Below are 20,505 nucleotides of genomic sequence, written 5' to 3'. Positions count from 1 at the left end.
TTTCTTGGTAAACTTTGCCCCAAGTTTTTGGGGTCTGGCCAAAGGCACAGCAACAATTTTGGGGTATCTGGAAGTCTGAAGGCGCCATCAGGCTGCTGATGCCCTCGCCTCACAGGTACAGATTGACCTGCTGGCAGCACCATACCCCGTATAAGAAAAATTTTTGAGTTATTGTTGTTTTGGAAAACTGCCTTTTTAACTGGCAACACATACATTTTTTTTCCCCACTTGAAGACAAACTTAGTATGATGATGACTACTTGTGTAAACGGAGCTACAGCTTTAGGAGGGCTGACAAGCAAGTTTGACATCCAGGAATAACAGCATAAGACTTTCAGCTCCCACAACCCGCTATAGCTTATGAATGGGTAAACTTCAGGCTACCCTTGGTGGTGGCTGGAGGGGACTGGATCTAGATTAGTTTATACAATTAGAAAAAAAAACAATTTTAGAAGTAATATTTAGTATACACACAAAACTTTCATAAAGTATACTTTCAAGTGAATATTCATGTAACCAAAATATTTTGTAGTTGTTTACACATGGCTATCTCAAACAACCTTAACATGTAAACACTGTAAAAAAGGAATATAGAATCAGAGAGATTACATGAGCTAAGACTTTTTTTTGGTCTTTTTGGGTCACACCAGAGATGCTCAGAGCTTACTCCTGGCTCTGCACTCAGGAATCAATCCTGCTGGTACTCAGTGGACCATATGGGATGTCGTGGATTGAACCCAGGTCAGCTGTGTAAAAGGCAAACACCCTACCTGTCCTCTGGCTCTCTAAGCTAAGGTTTTGAGTGTGGTAAACCCTGGTGCAGCCCTGGAAGTCCTGAGAACCATAAGGGTGTCCCAAGTAATCTCTAGCACCATAGGGTTTGAGCAGTTATGAGCTCTCATTGCATTGAACCACCAGCCTGATTGACCTAGAATCAATGGGAGGGACCCTTGGGTCTCCTGAGCACTGCCATGAGGACTTTATCAAACTAATAAATAAACAAAACAGGAGTTGGGTGGATAGCTCAAAGAGCTAGACCACCAACTTTGCATGTGGGACTCCTGGATTCCCCTAGCGCAGATGAGCACTACTGGGTGTGGTTCCAAAGCTAAGACAGAAGAGAGATTTTTTAAAAAAAAAAGGAAAAAGAGAGAAATGAAAGAAGGAAAAGAAAGGAGGAGAAAGAAAGAAAATAAGGGGAGAAAGAAAGAAAATAGGAGAGGAAAAAGGAAGGAAGGAAGAAAAAAAGAAAAGAAAGAAAGAATGAAGGAAAGAAAGAAGGAAGGAAGGAAGGAAGGAAGGAAGGAAGGAAAGAAAAGAATGGTTATCAGCACAGGAATGGGCTCAGTGGTAGACATATGCTTTGTAATATTAATTTTCTTTGGGAATCAAACTCATGGTCACACATGTGAAAGGCAAATGCACTACCACTAAGCTACATCCCCTCACATCTATTTATATTTATGCCTAATATTTAAGAATAAAAATTAATGTATCACATGAATAAGCCCAAATAAGACCATTTCCTAATTGAATGTGAGAGAGAAGTGCAGGGCCTAGGCTGGCAAATGCATTAACTGAAAGAAGGTTGAAGGAAAAAAATATCATTTCACAGCCAAAACAGATTAAAAAAATAGTGGAAAAGAATAAATAGAATGGATGAGAACAGCTTTTTGTTTTGTTGTTTTGGGGCACACCTGTTGGCGTTCAGGGATTACTCATGGTTCTCTGCTCAGGGGTCATTCCCAGCAGTGCACTGGGGACCATATGTGATGCTGGGGGTCACACCAGAGTTGGCCACTTGCAAAGCTAGTACTTTAGTCCTGTACTATTTCTTTTGCCCCCCCCCCTTTTTTTTTGGCAGGGGAGGGAATTTGTGCCAAACCTGGTGGTGCTCAGGGCTTACTCCTAGCTCTGTGCTTATGATTACTCCTGGCAGGGCCTAGGGGACCATATATGGTGCTAGGGACCACCCCTGGGTGGGCCACATGCAAAGAGAACAGCCTTAAATTGATATGAGGGTTGCAGAAATCATCTTGAGTCCCAAATAGCCTTAGAACAGTAAGCTCAGAGGAATTCTTCCTTAATCTTGGGAGCTAGAGCTACAGACCATCTTTGTATCATACTGAGAAAAACAAGAGGCTAAGCAAATGAAGCCATGGCATTCTAGGAGCTTTTCAGGTAGCACCCAGAAAAGGTCTGCATTCTCCCTAGCCCCATTTCCTCATTCCACTGACCACACACAGGCACATCACACATACTTCTCCCAGAAGGCAATCTGGAGGCTTGTGGGAAGGGCTATAGGCACCTTCTCAGCCATATGTCATTTTGTTCTTAACACTTACTCTACATTGTAGCACCACCATTTTTAGAGTTGCACTAGGCATGTGCAATTTATTGGTTATAAATAAAATTTCATGTTCAGTGTTGTACCTTCAAAGCGGAGTTGGACAGCCCCGCTTCATCCTTTGCAATTGAGACTTTTTATGTTTGCCTTAACAGTGGACATAAATGCTTTCTGGGCAGACTGTACTCAGGCACTTTTATGCATTCACATCACTCTTGCTTGAAGGACCACTCCTTTGTCATAGGCATTGCCTCTATGTCTCCTTTGGTCTTTGTGCATTTATCACTGACTTTCTTTTCTTGGGTTCTTAATGGATGAAATTAGTTTATGAATACAAAAACCATAAGAACCTTATTTTCTATTCTATAAAACTCCACTAGGGCTAAAATTTTCCCTCCCTCCCTCCCTCCCTCCCTCTCTCCCTTCATTCTCTCTCTCTCTTCCTTCCTTCTTTCTTCCTTCCTTCCTTCCTTTCTTTCTTTCTTTCTTTCTTTCTTTCTTTCTTTCTTTCTTTCTTTCTTTCTTTCTTTCACAGTAATTATAAATCCAGAGTCTGAGGAAAGGAGAAAATGAAACATGCCTATGTGTTCTGCTGTTTTTATTTTTATTTTTTTGGGGGGGGGGCTTGGCATACCTTGTGCAGATGTGCAGAGAAGGAATTCAGAAATTGACTGAAGTCTTACAAAATGTATTATGTAGAATGGAGAAGAGAGCCATAACTTAAATAAATGCAGTTTTTGTTAAATATATTATTGTGGAAACAGTTCAGTAAAACACACTACTAAAATGGAGAGAATTTATCACTGTATCACTGTCATCTTGTTGATCTTCGATTTATTCGAGTGGGTGCCAGTAACATCTCTATTCCTCCCAGCCCTGAGATTTTAGCAGCCTCTTCTTACTCGTCTTTTCCCAACAATTGGAGGCTCTTTCAGGGTCAGGGGAATGAGACCTGTTGTTGTTACTGTATTTGGCATATCGAATATGCCACGGGGAGCTTGCCAGGCTCTGCCCTGAAGGGTGGAATACTCTCATAGCTTGCTCTCCCAGAGGCAGGCATAAATGGGTAGTAAGTGTCCTGTAATCTCAGCCCAGTGCTCTGGAAAGCGGCCTGGAGTGAGGCGATGGTTGAGCAATGGAGGTCGGTTCCACTTATGAGAGAATTTATAAGCTTTTATTTTTTTTTTTACTTTATTTATTTAGTGGCCATACCCAGTGGTACTTGGGAGATTCTGCAGTGTTGAATCCAGGCCTCCCAAACATGCATTCCGCTCATGCACTCTCTTTCCAGGCCCAGAACCTACATAGTTTCATGGGCCCTGTAAATTACTCATGAACAGAGTGGTGTGACACAGTGATTAAGTATTTACTACTTGCCAGTGACTATACTAGATATATAAATATTATTTTTGTTAGTAGTTCAAATAGCCAACAAAAAAATGGGGGATTTGGTAGATATTCTATTTTCATTTATAGTAAGATCAGAGAGAGTTTAAGTGAATTGTCCCCATTCACATAGCATAAATATTGTGGGTGTGATCTAGCTTTACATTTTTATATCATTACATGGAAAGTTGGCAATGACACTGAAAACATTTTCCATACCTATAGACCATTGGACAATATAATTTTATAGTTATTTTTAGCTTGAGATTTTTTTTAAATAAAAGACATAGTTGTAGAATTTTTATCTGGCAGAAGTTTTATGATATTAAAAGGTTTAAAATATGTACACAGCTATGAAACAAATTGAATTTTAAAATCCAAAATTTAAAAAAATATTCACTTCTACTTACAACTTATGGTTATTCCGAGTTCCACATTGTGCTTCTTAGGGAGCTTTACATGAAATGTTCCACTACTTGGGATGACGGACTCTGTAATTTCAAAATTTAGAAAAGCATGTTTATATATGACCAGGAAGAATGAATCACCAATCAATGAAAATATATCAATAAGCTTTTTTTTTTTTTTTTTTTTGCAATACACTCAGTAGTGCTCAGGTTACTCCTGACTTGGTGTTCAGGAATCACTCCTGGCAGGCTCAGGGAACCAGATGGCATACTGGGGATCGAATGCATGTTGTCTGCATACAAGGCAAGCACCCTACCCATTGTGATATTACAAGAATATTTATGATCATGTCATTCAAGCAATGGCAGTGTAACTGAATGTCTGGAAAATCTCAACAAAACAAGCTTCTAGTGATGACTACGTCCTATGCAGAGTCATTAGTTCCAAATTCAAGCACCAGATGAGTTTAGCATTTCTGGAGTATGACTCAGGCAACATCTCCTGAAAATTTACCTGGGATACAAGTTAAAAATATAGACTGCACCCCAAATCTAGGGAACCAAAATCTCTGAAGGAAAAACCTAGAGAGCTATATATTACACAGTTCCCCAGGTGATTCTCAGACATATTAATGTTTAAAAAAATCACTGGTGTTCCCCTAACACATATAAACATTTACCCTATTTTTTCCTCTCTGTCTGTCTGTCTGTCTGTCTGTCTGTCTGTCTGTCTGTCTCTCTCTCTCTCTCTCCCCTCAGTGGTGTTGGGGCTCAAACCCACGGCCACAGCCTCCCATAGTGAGGCAAGCACTCTGCCACTGAGCCACATCCCTGGTCAACATTTACACTTTTCTTTTAGCGTGAGGGGAGGGGCTGGTTTGGGTTTTGGGCCACACCAATTGGTGCTTAGTGCTAACTCCTGACTCTGCTCAGGGATCACTTTTTTTTTTTAAGTTTTATTGAATTACCATGAGATAGTTACAAGCTTTCATGTTTGGGTTACAATCACACAATGATCAAGCACCCATCCCTCCACTAGTGCACATTCCCCACCACCAATTTCCCCAGTATACTCCCCCTTTCCCACTCTCCCCCTGCCTCCATGGCAGACATGATTCCCCATACTCTCGCTCTACTTTTGGGCATTATAGTTTGCAATATAGACCCTGAGAGGTTATCATGTTTGCTCCTTTATCTACCTTCAACACACATCTCCCATCCCGACCGATTCCCCCAACCATCTTTTCCTTAGTGATCCCTTCTCTATTCCAGCCGCCTTCTCCCCTTTGCCCATGAGGCAGGCTTTCAGCTATCTGTCCCATGTATCTACTACTCAGGGATCACTCTTGATGGGACTTGGGGTCCCGTTTCGGGTGCAGGGGCTTGAATACAGGTCAGCAGCATGCAAGTGCCTTAACTGTTGTACTATTTCTTCAGTCTGACATTTTACACTCTTATAAACTCATGTTTACTCAATTAAATTAAAAATGAAAAATTAAAACAAAAATTAGAGGTCTTTGAGCTGAGGATGCGTCTCAAGTGGGAGGATCACAAGCCTTGCCTCTGTGAGGCCCTGGAACCCTAAAACATCAATGGATAATAAGAACTCTAGGGTGGCGACAACCTCCTGAGCCCCTGCAACTTTGTTCGCTCTATAATATTCACCCAGAGTTCCTGATCCCACATTACTTTCTTCATCTGTTGTTTAAAGGGAGCTGGGTATTGGTTGTTGATTTGAAGAGGTAGGTAGATGCCTTAATTTTTAACAGTACAAAGTCTACTACAAGTAGAATCAGGAACGATATTCAACATATTTCATTTTCAGAACAGCACTGGCCACAGTTAGTTCAGATGTGGGTCACAGCACTGGAAAATAGGGCCCTAGGAGGCCCTACCAGCATGAAGGATGAGCTTCAATTTTTGGGTCCCAGAGAGTTCCAGGAGATCCAAGGGGGAAGGTATAAACTACAGAGGGTCACTGGGACTGGATGAAAGTGGGTTAGGTACTGGCCAAACAGTATAGAAGTCAGTATTGTGGCAACAGACAGGCGACCAGTGTGCCTGGGTCGCATCTCAACCTTGAGTAGAATTAAGTTGACTTTAAGTCAACTAAGTTGGCTTGACTAATATTTGAGACAGGAAGGACTACTCTTACCTATGCTCTTAAAATTCCTTTCACTGCCTGAAATATGATTAAACATTCTATCTCCCTTAGAAATAAGATTAAAGTGGAAATAGTCACTGAGAGGATAGCATCAATTCACAAAGTTGCTAATGACTACAGTTCTTCTCTGGAAGGTGTGGAGAGGGGATGGGTTGGAGTGATGAGAAGCAAAGAAAGCATTAACAGAAGGGGAAGAAGGTGGGAAGGCTGAACTAACCCACTTTTACTGCTTGGTTTTGTTCAAGGTTAACCCGCCAACCGGCACACAAAAAAATTAATGAGGCCACCTGTGAGTGGGTAGCTCCTGCCTATTAGGCTGAGCCCCGCTGGTCCTATTTACTAATCGCATATGTAACATTCTGCAAAGCAGAGGCCAGGTCAGACGTGGCTTCTGGGAAGCAGCCAATGCCCTGTGCTCTTTCTGGTTCTGCCTTCCTTGCTCTTCCTGGCCCTTTGTATACTCCCATGAGGAATTTAAGCAACTTTTTACAAGACCAGAGTTTGATCTTATTCAGAAGATTCACCATAGCTTGCTAAGCACAGACACAAAAATTTGATATTCTCACCCTCCCACCTTTCCTGGCTTTTAGAAACTTATCTGTTAAAAGAAAAAATAGAGGGGGAAAGAGGGATGGTGGGAGGAACCCTCCCCTCCGGCCTGGCAGTCTCAGTCACTGCTCCAGGTACTCCTTAATCTTCCATCTCTGACTTCACTTCCCACTCCGTCCTTCACTCCCAGGGCAGGGGATGCAGCTGGAGCCTCTCTCCATCTCCATCCCTCCTATCTTTCTAGCCCCATCAGGGGTCTGCTGAGTAGTCTTTGAGTTAATTTACTTTTTTAATTTTATTTTATATTTTGCTTTTGGGGTCACATCCAACAATGCTCAGGGGTTACTCCTGGCTCTGCACTCAGGAATTACACCTGGCAGTGCTTGGGAGACCATATGGGATGCCGGGGATTGAACCTGGGTCAGCTGCATGCAAGGCAAATGCCCTACCTGCTGTGCTATTGCTCTAGCCCCTGAATTAATTATTTTGACCTCACTGTCCTCCCCAACAAATAACCCACTGGCATGCCAGAAAATAACCACATCCATCTTCTAGTTTACATATTCATGAAAAAACTCATAAGCAGAACTTGAGATAAGTGAAATGTTTATGTCCCTATGTCCCTAACAGATTTCAAAAAGAAGGACTAGTTTTAACCTATTGAGTAGAAAAAAGAGAAAGGAGTAGAAAAACAGAAAAGAGGCCACTGAAGAACACTTAAGGGTGCTTTACTTTCTTCTTTCAGGTGTTGTAAGTATTATAAATATTTTCTTTCTTTCTGCTTTTTAGGTCACATCTGGTGGTGCTTAGGGGTTACTACAGGCTCTGTTTCAGGAATCACTCTTGATGGTGCTTAGGGGACTTTATGTCCCCAGGTGCTCAGGATGGAACCTGGGCTAGCTGTGTGCAAGGCAAGCATCTTACCCACTATACTATATCTCTGGAACCATAAATATTTACTTTCAAAGTAATTCTCAATGGGCTCATAAAACCAGGGATGTAGCTCAGGGGTAGAAGACATGTGGTACATGTAATGAGGCCGCTCTCTCTCTCTCTCTCTCTGTTTTCAATAAAATTCTTCAGAAAGGATGTTCTAATTTTATGAAAGGAGCCAGCAAGTATTTATATATTCATCAATCCCATACCTTCCGCCATCTCGCCATCTCTTTTCTGGATCCTAGAAGACTTATAAACAGACTTTCTCTAATTGCAACCTTCTATTCTACCTCTCACCAATAGTTCAGACATCTGGATTAGCATATAACCTGGGAGCAGAGAGAGGGACTTGGAAAGGTCCAGCTTTGCCCAGAGGCACCAGCAGCCAATTCTCAGAGAGAAGGAACAAAGGCACCACAGAGTGTGTGTGTGGGGGGGTGAGGTGAGAGATTGCCGTAGGCCAGGATAGCCCCTCAGGTTTTGGTCTGCCTTTGTCTCCATTTCCTGTCCTCCAGGGCTGTGGAAGGCCCTTGCACTTCTAGTACACACCTCTACTCTGTCTACATTAGCTCATACATATTTCTGTTGCTGACAACTGAAAGATCTCTGGCAAACACATTGATCCTATGGAGGAAATGGAACAAGAGCTAGGCAGAAAGTCCATTTACATGGGTTTATGGGTGCAGCAGCAATTGGAGTATAAGGTAAAGCATGTCAATGGCCCAAAAGTATATGTATAAAGAGCTTTACAAGAATAAATGGCTTCACTATTTGTGAAAAAGTTCTCAGTAAATGTGTGTGTGTGTGTGTGTGTGTGTGTGTGTGTGTGTGTGGTGTTTGCTTGTGTCTATGCTTACATGTAAGTATATAAGATCTTGCCAATGATACTATACAAGTGAGGTCTTTGAAACACAAAGGCTGGGAAACAGTGGTTCACAATAGTTACTATGGCAACATCTTGGCTTTCTACATTTTTAATGCAGGGAAACTTGACCAAGATTAACATTGTTAATGACATTGGAGGAGATATTCTCACATCCTGAAAAACAGTAATGGATCATATTTGACTACATAAGATTTGTAATACTCATAGTGATGAACAAATAACAAATGAATCTCTTTGCTCAAGCTGTTGCTTCATTTTAATCTTTAACCGCCAACATGACTTATTTTATCTTTGGCAATTTTTCCCTTTTACAATTATTTGGTTGTTAAAGCAAAGGCACACTTAATTTGAAGTTTCTTAAAGAAATATTAGTAAGAAGGAAACAAAGCCAATATTTGGAAAGAAAACACCAGGTTTAGAACAAGTAAACAGAATGTTTATTTTGTTAGACTCCTAAGTGATTATTCTGCACTCCCCTGATTTTGCTTTATCTTTGTTAATACTATAATTAAAAACACATTTGGGTAAGAAAAGGGGGAGGGGTCTTTTTTCTTTCCAATTGGTCTGCTTTTTTTGCCCGAAGCAGTCATTGTTGGCATAGTGAGTAAGCAGAGCATTATAATTCATCAATCTGTTCACCCTTGTGAGGTTTGAGAAGAATTAAGAAATTTTAAGAGGGGGGTGAATGTGAATGTTTAACTCTTACCTACTCAGAAAAAGGCACTGGAGAATCTAGTAATAATGGCAAAGGTTGTTTGATAGGACTTCCACTGGGATTTCTTCTAGAACTAAGCTGTCTAGTTCCCACCCCCTACCCCAGCAAACTACCTTCAGAATGTAAGCAGAAATTTCAAGAATTCATGATAATGTATTATTATTTTTGTTTGCTTTTAGTCACCCAGTGGTGCTCAAGGCTAACTGCTGGCTCGGTACTCAGAAATCACTCCTTGCTCCAAGGACCATATGGGATGCTGGGGATTGAACCCAGATGGCTGGATGCAATGCACATGCCCGACCTGCTGTACTATCACTGTACTAGGGTAGTACTTAAAATACAGAAGAAAAAAATGTAAATTCTTTATATGCAATAATTACATTTATAAAATTATGCATGTGGTTTAGAACTTTGGTGAAGAAATATACTTTAAATCTTTATTAGCAGGTTAATTTAAAAGTGATTAATGTTACTACAATAGTGTATGTACAGTGGTACCAACAGAAAGAAATAGAATCAAGAGGTAGGGAGAGTGTCAGAGGGCTGGTGTTTTGCATAGGGAAGCCCTCGGTTCAGTTCCCAGCTTGGCATAGTCTGTAAGCACTGCACTTGGAGCAGCTCCAGGGGATCATGAGAATTAGCCCCAAATAAACAAACAACAAAAAAGAACTGACCAATGTGTACTCACTGTCAAGTTCATTACCCATTTTATGTGTCACTTAAAATATTTGTTAAAGGGGAGAACATATCTTTGTGATCCAAAACCTGGTGAGTATCTGAATATATTTCTGAGGAAGAATCTGAGAAATAGATGACTTATATCTGATACTAGCAGACTTTGACATCTAGTTCTAGCTAGTCCTACCTGTAATATGCCACTCTGAATAGCACTAGTTTTGAAATAATTCTGCAGAACTTCATGTTCCTAAGTTCTTGATTATCTAAAATAAGATGTTTTCTGATTCCAACAGTTTCAATGGACTATAATGACTAACTTCAGCATTTTACTGAAGATTCTGATGTTGGATCTGGATGCAGCAAATAGATCCTGGCATCTATTAGTGAGGGCTGCCGTGAGCAAGAGATGAGGAAATGACAGGATGGGAGCACATTTTCATGGTCCTATTAAACATCTTTCTATCCAATTGAAATAGGTAGATTTTCAGGGCCTTTAAAGGCATAGGAAATGACATTAAATCCCTTCTCCTGTCATCTATTCAAGCATGCTAGAAATAGGCGTAATAGCTCCTATTTGGAGTGTGTGTGTGTGTGTGTGTGTGTGTGTGTGTGTGTGTGTAACAATTGGACCACAGGGACTGGAGTGATAGCACAGTGGGTAGGGCATTTGCCTTGCACGTGTCCGACCCAGGTTTGATTTCCAGCATCCCATATGGTCCCCTGAGCACTTAGGAGTAATTCCTGAGTGCAGAGCTAGTAGTAACTCCTGTTCATCTCCGGGTGTGACCCAAAAAGCAAAACAAACAAACGAACAAAAAACCAATTGGACCACACCCAGTAGTGCTCAGGGGTTACTTCTGGTGTGGAGCTCAGAGGTTGCTCCCAGTGGTGCTCATGGGTCCATGTGGTGCTGGGGTTCAGTTCTGAATCTCTTGCAAGCAAAGCATTCACTCAGCTTTTTGAGCTATCTCCCTGCCCCTACCCCGAGTTCCTATTTTTTTTAGGAGCTTGACTTTATTAAAAGCTCTTCACCAACCATTATTAAACTGTGCATACATATGTTTCATATGGATGAAACAATGAAAATATTTTGGATACATGTAAAATAAAAGTGCATTTTTAGCATAAGAAAATACTTAGATACTTCTTATGGTAGAGATTATGCTGTTCAGTTTCTTTTTTGATTTTGGGCCATTCTTGGCATTCCTCAGAGCTTACTCCTGGCATTATGCTCAGGGATCACTCCTGGTCAGTTTGTGGGAACACATGTGGTGCGAGGGATCAAACCGGTGGGCCATGTGTAAGTCAAATGCCCTACCTGCTGTACTATAGCTCTGAGCCCTGGGCCATGCTAGATAACTAGCTGGGATATGCACTGGATAGCATTTCTGTTGATTGTACAGATAGTCCTTCACCATCAGTGTTCTATGATCACAGTAAGTACTTTCTGGGCCCACTGCATAGCATCTTCTTTGAAAGCCATATACTCCTACCAGGTGGTCCTCACAGGATATATTTTACTAGATTTGGCTTGACCATAGTTGACTCTAAAGCGAAGACACCAAACCTAAGCTGGTCAGTTAGATTCTTCCTCTCTGGAACTGGAAATAATAAGTGACAGATATTGGCTGGGCACTTTAGTGAGGTTGGGACAATCATGTGAAGCCAAAGTCAGGGGAGAAAAAAAAGTCAAGAAAACTTGGCCAGAGACCAATATAGCAGACGCGGAGGAACACAGCACTGAGAGAAGTCTCACAGGAACAGTGGGAATAGTCGTTTCTGAATGCTGATCAAAGTTCCCGAGGCCACTCCTTCAAAGGAGCCAAATCTCTCTCTACTTCAGAAATTTTGAAGACTTGTTTGCATTTGTAAAAAATTCTAAACTTGAGTGTAAGTCTTAACCATTAGCAAAATCATAATTCTTCTCTCCCCATTTTTTTCCTCTGAAGAAGCTTCATTTCCTTCTCTTCTTCAGTCTATTATGTAGATCCTTAATTGATTCCCTTCCCTTTCCAAGCTAGATACTTTGAAACAGGCAATTCAACTAGTGGATAGAGTATAATCTTTGGAGCTGGGTTAGAATCCCAGCCCTACCATGAGTGGCTTCAGTTTTTGGGGGGACATAAAAGCCATCTGTTAAAAGGTTTAAGTGAGCTAATAGCACAGCGGGTAGGGCATCTGCCTTGCACGCAGCCAACATGGCCGACCCGAGTTCGATTCCTCCGCCCCTCTCGGAGAGCCTGGCAAGCTACCGAGAGTATTGGATATGCCAGACACAGTAACAACAAAGTCTCCAATGGAGACGTTACTGGGCCCGCTCGAGCAAATCGACGATCAACGGGAGGGCCTTTACTTTACTTACTTTAATGCTCACACAAAGCTTAGAAACAGGATGAGGCATAGTGTAAACATTTGAGAGGTATTATTATGATAATTTTGATGCTATTATCATAATACTTGATTCTCCCTGCAACAATTTGAACCTCTGAGATTCAAGTTCTTCTATTGAAATGTCTCTGGAAATTTCAATCTCTGACTTAATGTAATAATTTGATGTTTCAAGTTGTTTTGCTCAACAGTTTAGTTCTTACATAAAAGAACACAACTGCCTATTGACATTGCTATAACCTTAGAACTTACAGACTTTCTTTAGTCCACTGACCAGTGTGGGCCACTGGTACCCCACAAAACCTCACATATCTGGCTGGTTTTCTCATTCATTTCTCTATTAGCTATTCTAGTAGAACAGCATGGAATAGTTAATGTCCTCCCTCCCTCCCTCCCTCCCTCCCTCCCTCCCTCCCTCCCTTTCCCAATGGCATTCAGGGCTTACTCCTGGCTCCGTGCCTACATATTATTGCTGGTGGGGCTTGGAACCATATATGGAGCCAGGGATGGCACCTAGGTCAGCTTCTTGCAAGGCAAGTGCCCTGCCACTGCACTATTGCTCTGGTTCAGAATAGCTAATTTCTTTCAACTCCCCAGATACCTTCATCTTTGCAAAGTTAAAAAAATGCTATTTTTATTTTTCTTTCTTCAAATGCATGGAAAGAGGTCTACTTTGTCTTACATTAGGTATATTCTGAATAAGTTCCCATCCCATTTGTGTGTGTGTATGTGTGTGTGTGTGTGTGTGTGTGTGTGTGTGTCCAATTTTACCAATTATATATTCTTTGAAGTAAGCAGGCAGGTAGAAAGTCTTTGGCAGAGAATTTCAGTGAATTTCATAAAGTCAAAACTAGCTGAGCCCATTAAGGACCCATCAAGGGCTATTCATCAATCCATCCTTGACAACCTCCTAGCAGTGGACTCCAGGATGGGTAGCTTGGGGGAAAAATCCTTATGAGAGTCAGCTTTGAAGGAGCATGTATGTCCACTCAGCATCTTGTCTTGGAGTCACCCATGCCTGCGTAATCTGTATGAGCAAGTGTTTCCCTTTACTTCAGGGAATCCCTCCCCCTTGAAAACCATCCCAATGCATTACTCTAAGTGCACCTTTTTCTTTTCCTTTATGGGTGCTTTCCATTCCGATATCCCAAATGTGTATGATCCCTTACAAAGCCAGAGAGTGCCAACTTCAATCTAACACTTATATCCCTTTCTCCTTACACAAATCCCTCTCCAACCTCGTATTTCATAAGTAAAATATCCTTGTCTCCTTATTTGTCTTCTGAAATTCTTTCCTCTGGGAATAGACAATGAGCCTGAGAAGCCAGGTGGAAGGATTTCAGTGTCCAAATCTGTGGGAGCTCTTGTGGGCTTCAGTGAGTCTCATATCCTAGTGCACCTCATCAGTGGTGGAGCGAGCAGGGGTGTGGCAGGAACTCACTCCCTTCAATGCCTCCTTTACCCTTTGGAACTCCCCCACATACCCACCTACAACATTGCCCTAATTTACTTCACCCGTTCATTTCTCCAATCTTAAAACAAAAGAGCACCTTTCGGTGCCCTGTTTTTTTTTTTTTTTCCACTCCATCCCCTGTTGCTATCTCCTTGGACCCTCTCTGAACTGTGAATCCCTCCTATCTCATTTTATCTCTAGTAACTTTTTTTTTTTTTTTTTTGCTTTTTGGGTCACACTCAGCCTTGCACAGGGGTTACTCCTGGCTCATGCACTCAGGAATTACTCCTGGCAGTGCTTGGGGGACCATATGGGATGCTGGGAATTGAACCCGGATCAGCTTCGTGCAACACCTTACTCACTGTGCTATCACTCCAGCCCCTCTAGTAACTTTTTGGGTCACACCCGGCAATGCACAGGGGTCACTCCTGGCTCTGCGCTCAGGAACTACCCCTGGCAGTGCTCAGGGGACCATATGGGATGCTGGGAATCGCCCTTCCCATTGTGCTATCACTCCAGTCCCACTAGTAACATTTCTTAGTATTGCCTAATGTGCCCAAGGGCAAAACGGAAAACCACTGATTAGAGGATAAGGCAACAAGAAATAGAACACATGTCTGTCACTAAATGTTACAAAGGTTTTCAGGGAATCATCCCACAGAAAGCCTCCAGTCTCTTTCAGTCATTCACTACAATTTTCCTGCCAACCCCACTTCTAAACCCCAGTTTCTTGGCAGACCGAAAACATGGTCCTTCTGGCTTTCTCCAACTGTCCTTACCTCTCAGCTCACTGTCATTTGCCTTTTCTCCTCTGATCCATAAAACAACTCTGCAACATTTCCCTTCCTAATTCCCAGCTCCACTGGAAATTCCCTGCCTCTCATTACTTAAATTTTCAGGAGTGTCTTTATACCATTGGTCATGATTCTTGCCTCGAAACTCTTGGGCAGCCCAAGTACCAGCTTTTGGGGATCTCCTCCCAGTTCTCTGTGCGTCTTCTTTATTTTCTTTGCTACTAACCCTATTTATCCCTTAGTATTGGTTAGCAGAGTCCCTCCTCATTCTCCCTCTCCCCACTTCTCTCTCCCCAGAGTGCCCTCAGCAGTCACTGCCATGTTAATTCCTCCTCGGTTCTGCTTTCCAGCACAACACCCAGCCTGCAGTCTCCTGGGCGTCTTCTGCAACATTCTAGTGGCAGCATACATTTGGCAAGTCTATTCTTATCTTCCGGCTAGTCTTGCTCTTATCTAATTGGCTAGAAACTTCTTGAAGGAACCGATCCTTTCTATTTTCTCTTTCAGTGGTCTGAACTTAACAGTGCCGAGCACTAAGTAACTGCAGCTCTGGAATTGTCTTTTGAATTAAGGAATGAATATGCTTGTCCTGGCTTCTGAGTATTGACAGCAGATTTGCTTAGTCTTATCTAACACAGAACTCTTTTCATTATCTCCCAGTTCCTACTCCCAGGCTGCTTCTCCTGAGGACACCTCTGTCTAAGCAGCTGTTCTTTTGGAATCACCCTCGACGTTCCCTTTCTCTCAACTTTCATATCTGCTCAATAAGCACGTGCTGTCGGTTCTGGGTTCTGCCACAAGTCATATCCTAAGTTCCACTGTCACTGTGTCTGGTACTGTCTCCCAGACACTGTCATTCCGTGTCCAGCTATTACAGCTCCTGTTTTTTTGCTTTTACCATCTTTCCCTCCCCCAACATTGCAGAAGGTGCTTTCTCAATAGTCAGTGGGTTATCTCACTGCCTTCAGTAAATGTTTAATGACTTCATTACACCTGGGAAAGACTCTAAGGTTTTTCTTTTGTTCTTTCCCAAGCCACTGCATTATTTGTCCATCCAACCTCTCCCACCCAAAGATGTGCCTATTTCTACATTCAAATCTTATCCTCAGGGCCAGGGAAATCTCTCACAGGGCTAGTTCACAGGCCTGGCATGTACAGAGTCCTCAGTTCAATCTCTGGCACTGCATGGTGAAGCCCTGAGGACCGCTGGAAGCCCCCAAATTTAAAAAAAATATGCTCCCTTTCACATTCTAGCCAGAGTCCTTCCGCCGTATTTCAAACCCACCAAACTTACTCTGGCTCATGTCTATTACACAAAATTCTCCCTCTTCCTGCAATGCTGTTTTCCAGACTTTGAAAAGGCTAGTTCCTTTTCCACCTTCAAATCTCTGCTCCGAAAGCACTTCCTTAGAGAGTCATCCTATAAAAATAGCAAGCCATTTACTAACTTCTTGCTTTATTTTCCTCAGAGTACTTACTACTGTCTACATGTGTGGTTGTTGGGCTGGAGAGATAATAGAAAGGGCCAGAGCACCTACCTCACATGCACATGCCCTGAGTTTGATCCTTGACCTCGCGTGGATCCCAGTGCCTAAGTACTGTGGCTCTGGAGGTCCCAGCATTGCAGGACCCAAGCTGCATGCATTGCTGGGCCAGAGTACTGAATCTCCTGGGCCAGAGTACTGAATCTCCAGCTGAATATCTCTGAGAGTGATCTTCACCCAGAGTACTACCTGGAAAAGCTCTGTCCCCAAATAAGTTTCTATTTATGAATTTAAACATTAACTTTTTTTTTGGCTTTTTGGGTCACACCTGGCAATGCACAGGGGTTACTCAGGAATTACTCCTGGCGGTAGCTCAGGGGACCATATGGGATGCTGGGAATCGAACCCGGGTTGGCCGCGTGTAAGGCAAATGCCCTACCCACTGTGCTATCGCTCCAGCCCCTAAACATTAACTTTTGTGGGTATTTTTTGGGGGAGGGGGAATACCAAGACATGCTCAGGGGCTAGTCCTTGCTCTGCACTCAAAGGAATAGCTTTTGGGATGCTGAGGATGGAATCTACGTCAGCCACGTGCACGGTGAACATCCTACTTGCTGTTCTATCTTTCCAGCCCCTAAACATTAACCTTCTGAACTGCTGCGATACAAATTTCATGAAGACAGGATTTTTTGTTTTGTCTTTTATTGTCTTTTTCCTGTCTACTGTTGTGTCTCCATTGTTACAGAACAACTGACCTGTTGTCAATGTCAGCAAATACTTATTGGGATAATGTGATTTTTATGTCACAGGGAACTTTTTGCTGATTGGTTATGGTCACTGGATCTGTGAGACAGTTTTTTTATGAAGTGAGATAACTGGGTTAAATGTGAGCTAGTTCCAAAGCTCACATACTGCTGACTAGACCTCCCTTTTAAGCTGATGACAAGACCTCCCTTCAGTCATCTACATGTTCCTGCTGTTACTGGAGTTGAGTTCAATCCTCACTGCAAGTCTTGATCTCTACTAAAACTCTTCAGGAAAGAATTCCTTGTTATTTTGGAAGAGGGGGACGGGAGAGGTATTGGACTATACTCAGCTATACTCAGGGCTTACTCCTGGGTCTGTGCTCAGGGGACTATATGTGGTGCCAAGGATTGAACCCGGCTCAGCTCTGTGTAGGGCAAGTGCCTTAACATGTATACTATATCTCCAATCATTCCTTGGAATTGTCATTTTATTTTATTTTATTTATTTTTATTACATTTTATTTTATTTTTTATAAAGTAGTTCACAATATTTGATTGCACTTAATATTCAAATACCAATCCCACCACCATTACACCTTCCCACCACCATATTTCCTATGTTTCCATCCAGAATCCCAACCACTGTCCCAAAGCAGAACCGAAATAATTTATTTTGTATTGTTTGTTAGGAATAAACCACTAAAAATGATCCAAAAAACTTTCCTTAGAGAAAGGTGTGTGAAGATTGTTGTATTTCACCTAGAGACATTAAGCCCTTCTATAAGGGCTTACTTTACATGTTGTTAAAGATTGAGACTTTTGTGCTTATATCTATAGCTATATAAATATATTTCCCCCTAAGATTGGTGGTCTTCAATTTTAAACCCCATAAAACATGGTGTGCTACTCTTGGTATTTTGGTGGTGTAAAGTACAAGATGTCCAGGAATAGGTTCACTGATGGGTGAAGCTCCGCTTAAGTGTGTGGAGAGCAGCCGTGAGCATGGTGGTGGTTGAGCTCTGGAGTTTTTCAGCTGCTAGGGCTGGATGCCTTGGGGCAGGGAGGGGACTCACCCACCCCTCCACCCCCCCTACTGAGTGCCCTGAATGAAATAGCTTGGCTCGGGATTCAGTGTAATGGCTATGGCATATCCGGAATTGTCCTTTTAAACAAGTATCCATTCAATAGTAGAGACTACATTTTTACCTAGAGAGCTTGTATAAATCCACCTAATGAACTTGACTGTTCCCTATAGAACTTTCATGGAGTCTTTGCAGGATCAAGGGTCAAAGAGAAGCTGTTGTCCCTGTGACTGAAGAATATGGGTTCTCTAGCAAATATGAAAAAGTCTGAAAGAACTGCATGATTTCTTTTTATCACCTTTATAGCAGCAATCATTTATTCATTTTGTCACATTTATTTTCATTTGTTCTTCTGAGTGATGTTTTAATGTATAATACAAAAATAATGCTCAATTCAAAATGACACCTTCTAAAAAAGAACAACTTCAACGTATGTGATATATATATATATATATATATATATATATATATATATATGCTTCCTCTGCCACATAATACAAATAATTCACATGCAGCCCGCTCCTGACTGTGCTGCTGGCTTGAGATGATATGATCATACCTGCAACATCAAACTCGATTTCCAGGGTGACCTTGCTCGTGATGGATGAGTCCCGGAGGAGCTGATTGGCTTCCTCGAAGGTGCTGTCTTCAGTTGGAATTCCGTTAATGGCCATTACCCTGTCTCCAATCTGTAGCACTCCACATCTAAATTTAGAAACACATGGCAGAGGTTGGAGAGAGAGTGTAAATTACTTATAGTCTGAATTTTTCCAAACTCCCTAGTCTGATCCTTTCAAAAGAGCACAAGTGTTTGGTCTTGCTATTCAATACCACAGGCAACAGCCATGTGTGGTCTCTTGCCTGTCATGGGTACAAATGTGAGCAAGGGAGGTGTAGAGCAGACAGCTAATCAATAATTCAACAACAGAGTATTGTTATAATCTTATCTGAACCAATCAGATCAAACCATGATGAATATACATTCCCTTATGGCAGAAAAATTATTAAAGTTTGAACTTCAGGGTTTTTTTTCCTGAGTTTTTTCCCTCTCTTTTTCATTAATATAGCCTCCAGTCCTGGATAGACTAAAATCTGCTAGCTCCAGGCATCCATGCTTGCTATTCTCCTCAGACCTGATCAAGAATATAAAATTTTATTGTTGGAACAGAGTTCATTACATCTTGCATTTTCTACATTGAGTGCTATTCAATAATTTATTGGCCATTCAAAGATAGCCGGCCTGAGCAATGCAGAACCGAAGATACAGTGAAAGAGACCATCTCACCTCTCTGCGGGGCTGTCAGCTTCAATGTAGGAAATCAGAGGTGGAGAAGAGAGCGTCTCCGTGGCAAACACACTGCCTTGCAGCTGGATCCCAAATCCTGTGACAGGGTCTGCCGTCAGCACCACCTCTGTGGTCTCTGTGTGAACCACCTGCCCTGCGAGGCCAACCGTGCTGGAGGCTAAAGACACTAGAGGAGCAAATCGGAAACAGAATGATGTTAGGCTGAAGCAGGCATGGGGAGGGAGGGCAATGCTGCTACAGACCATGTCTCTGAACAGAAGTTCATGGTCATGGCAGGAGGTTCTATCTGGTTCTTCCAGCAAATCACCTGACAGAACTGAGTAAGATAAAGGAATCTTCCAATACTTGCCACATTCCTCATCTCCCCTGCCCCCTTCACTCTGCTGAGCTGTCCTTACATGGAGAGCAGTTGTGGGAACTGTAGCAGATGATGACCTTGGGGTCGCGTTACCAGATTTCTGGTCCAGCAGTCAGTGCTAAGCAACCAGCTGAGATACTTGGGGTTGGGCAGGACCAGTGTAAGCAATTCATCTCCTGCCTACGCAGGAAGAGAGGTTTTGGCTCACTGGTCAAATGTTTTGTGTTATTTACTTTCCCACTTTAATCATTTGTACCAGGAGCCTACGCTTTTCACAATCTAACCTTTTTTGAGGACGCAAAGTCTGCCTCCTGGCGTGATGAAGGGATTCAGTTAATGGACCATAATTTAGCTCTTGGCTGGCATTTTAATTTATAAGGGCCTCCCCTAAGCAATTCTGCGGTGCCAAAAAACCCAGGTGGTACCAGGACCAAACTTAGAACCTCACATTTCTAGAAATGTAGGTGACCACATATGTTGATTATGATCCTTCTTTATTCATTTATTTCTTGAGGTAACATAAATTCACAACAGTGTAAATTTGGGATACAATATTACCACACCACATTCACTACCAAAATGCTCAAATCTCTCCACCACTGACTGTTGGAGTGTTTCTCCAACCCTCATTCCTTGGTTACCTCAGTTCTTAGGTTAGACTTCATGGGATGATTTCCCATTGGCCACTGAATCTTCTAGTTTTGTTTCTTGCTATATCATCTATAAATAAGATCATCTGGTACATGTCTTTCTCCCTCAGACTTATTTTTCTTAGTGTGACTTCTCCAGTTTGATAGTGTTCTTAGTTTGGGGCCATACCTTGCTGT

At 42.1% G+C, this 20,505-nt stretch overlaps 1 protein-coding gene across 12 annotated transcripts in view; it reads right to left on the bottom strand.

Annotated features, from left to right (window-relative positions):
• GRIP1 (glutamate receptor interacting protein 1) overlaps positions 1–20,505 on the bottom strand; it is a 798,871-nt gene that overhangs the window by 82,783 nt on the left and 695,583 nt on the right. For all 12 annotated transcript variants that reach the window (XM_056130719.1, XM_056130715.1, XM_056130718.1 and 9 more), the window contains 3 exons: positions 19,300–19,486; positions 18,574–18,719; positions 4,143–4,223 (listed from right to left, as the gene is read on the bottom strand). In XM_056130719.1, coding sequence (XP_055986694.1) covers positions 4,143–4,223; positions 18,574–18,719; positions 19,300–19,486 — 414 coding nt within the window. The remainder of the gene's footprint in view (positions 1–4,142; positions 4,224–18,573; positions 18,720–19,299; positions 19,487–20,505) is intronic.

Source organism: Sorex fumeus, unplaced genomic scaffold (assembly GCF_029834395.1).
Source record: "Sorex fumeus unplaced genomic scaffold, SorFum_2.1 ptg000081l, whole genome shotgun sequence".
Classification (NCBI taxonomy): Eukaryota; Metazoa; Chordata; class Mammalia; order Eulipotyphla; family Soricidae; genus Sorex; species Sorex fumeus.
The sequence above is the reverse complement of the archived record's forward strand: the minus strand, read 5'-3'. Positions and strand labels throughout refer to the sequence as shown.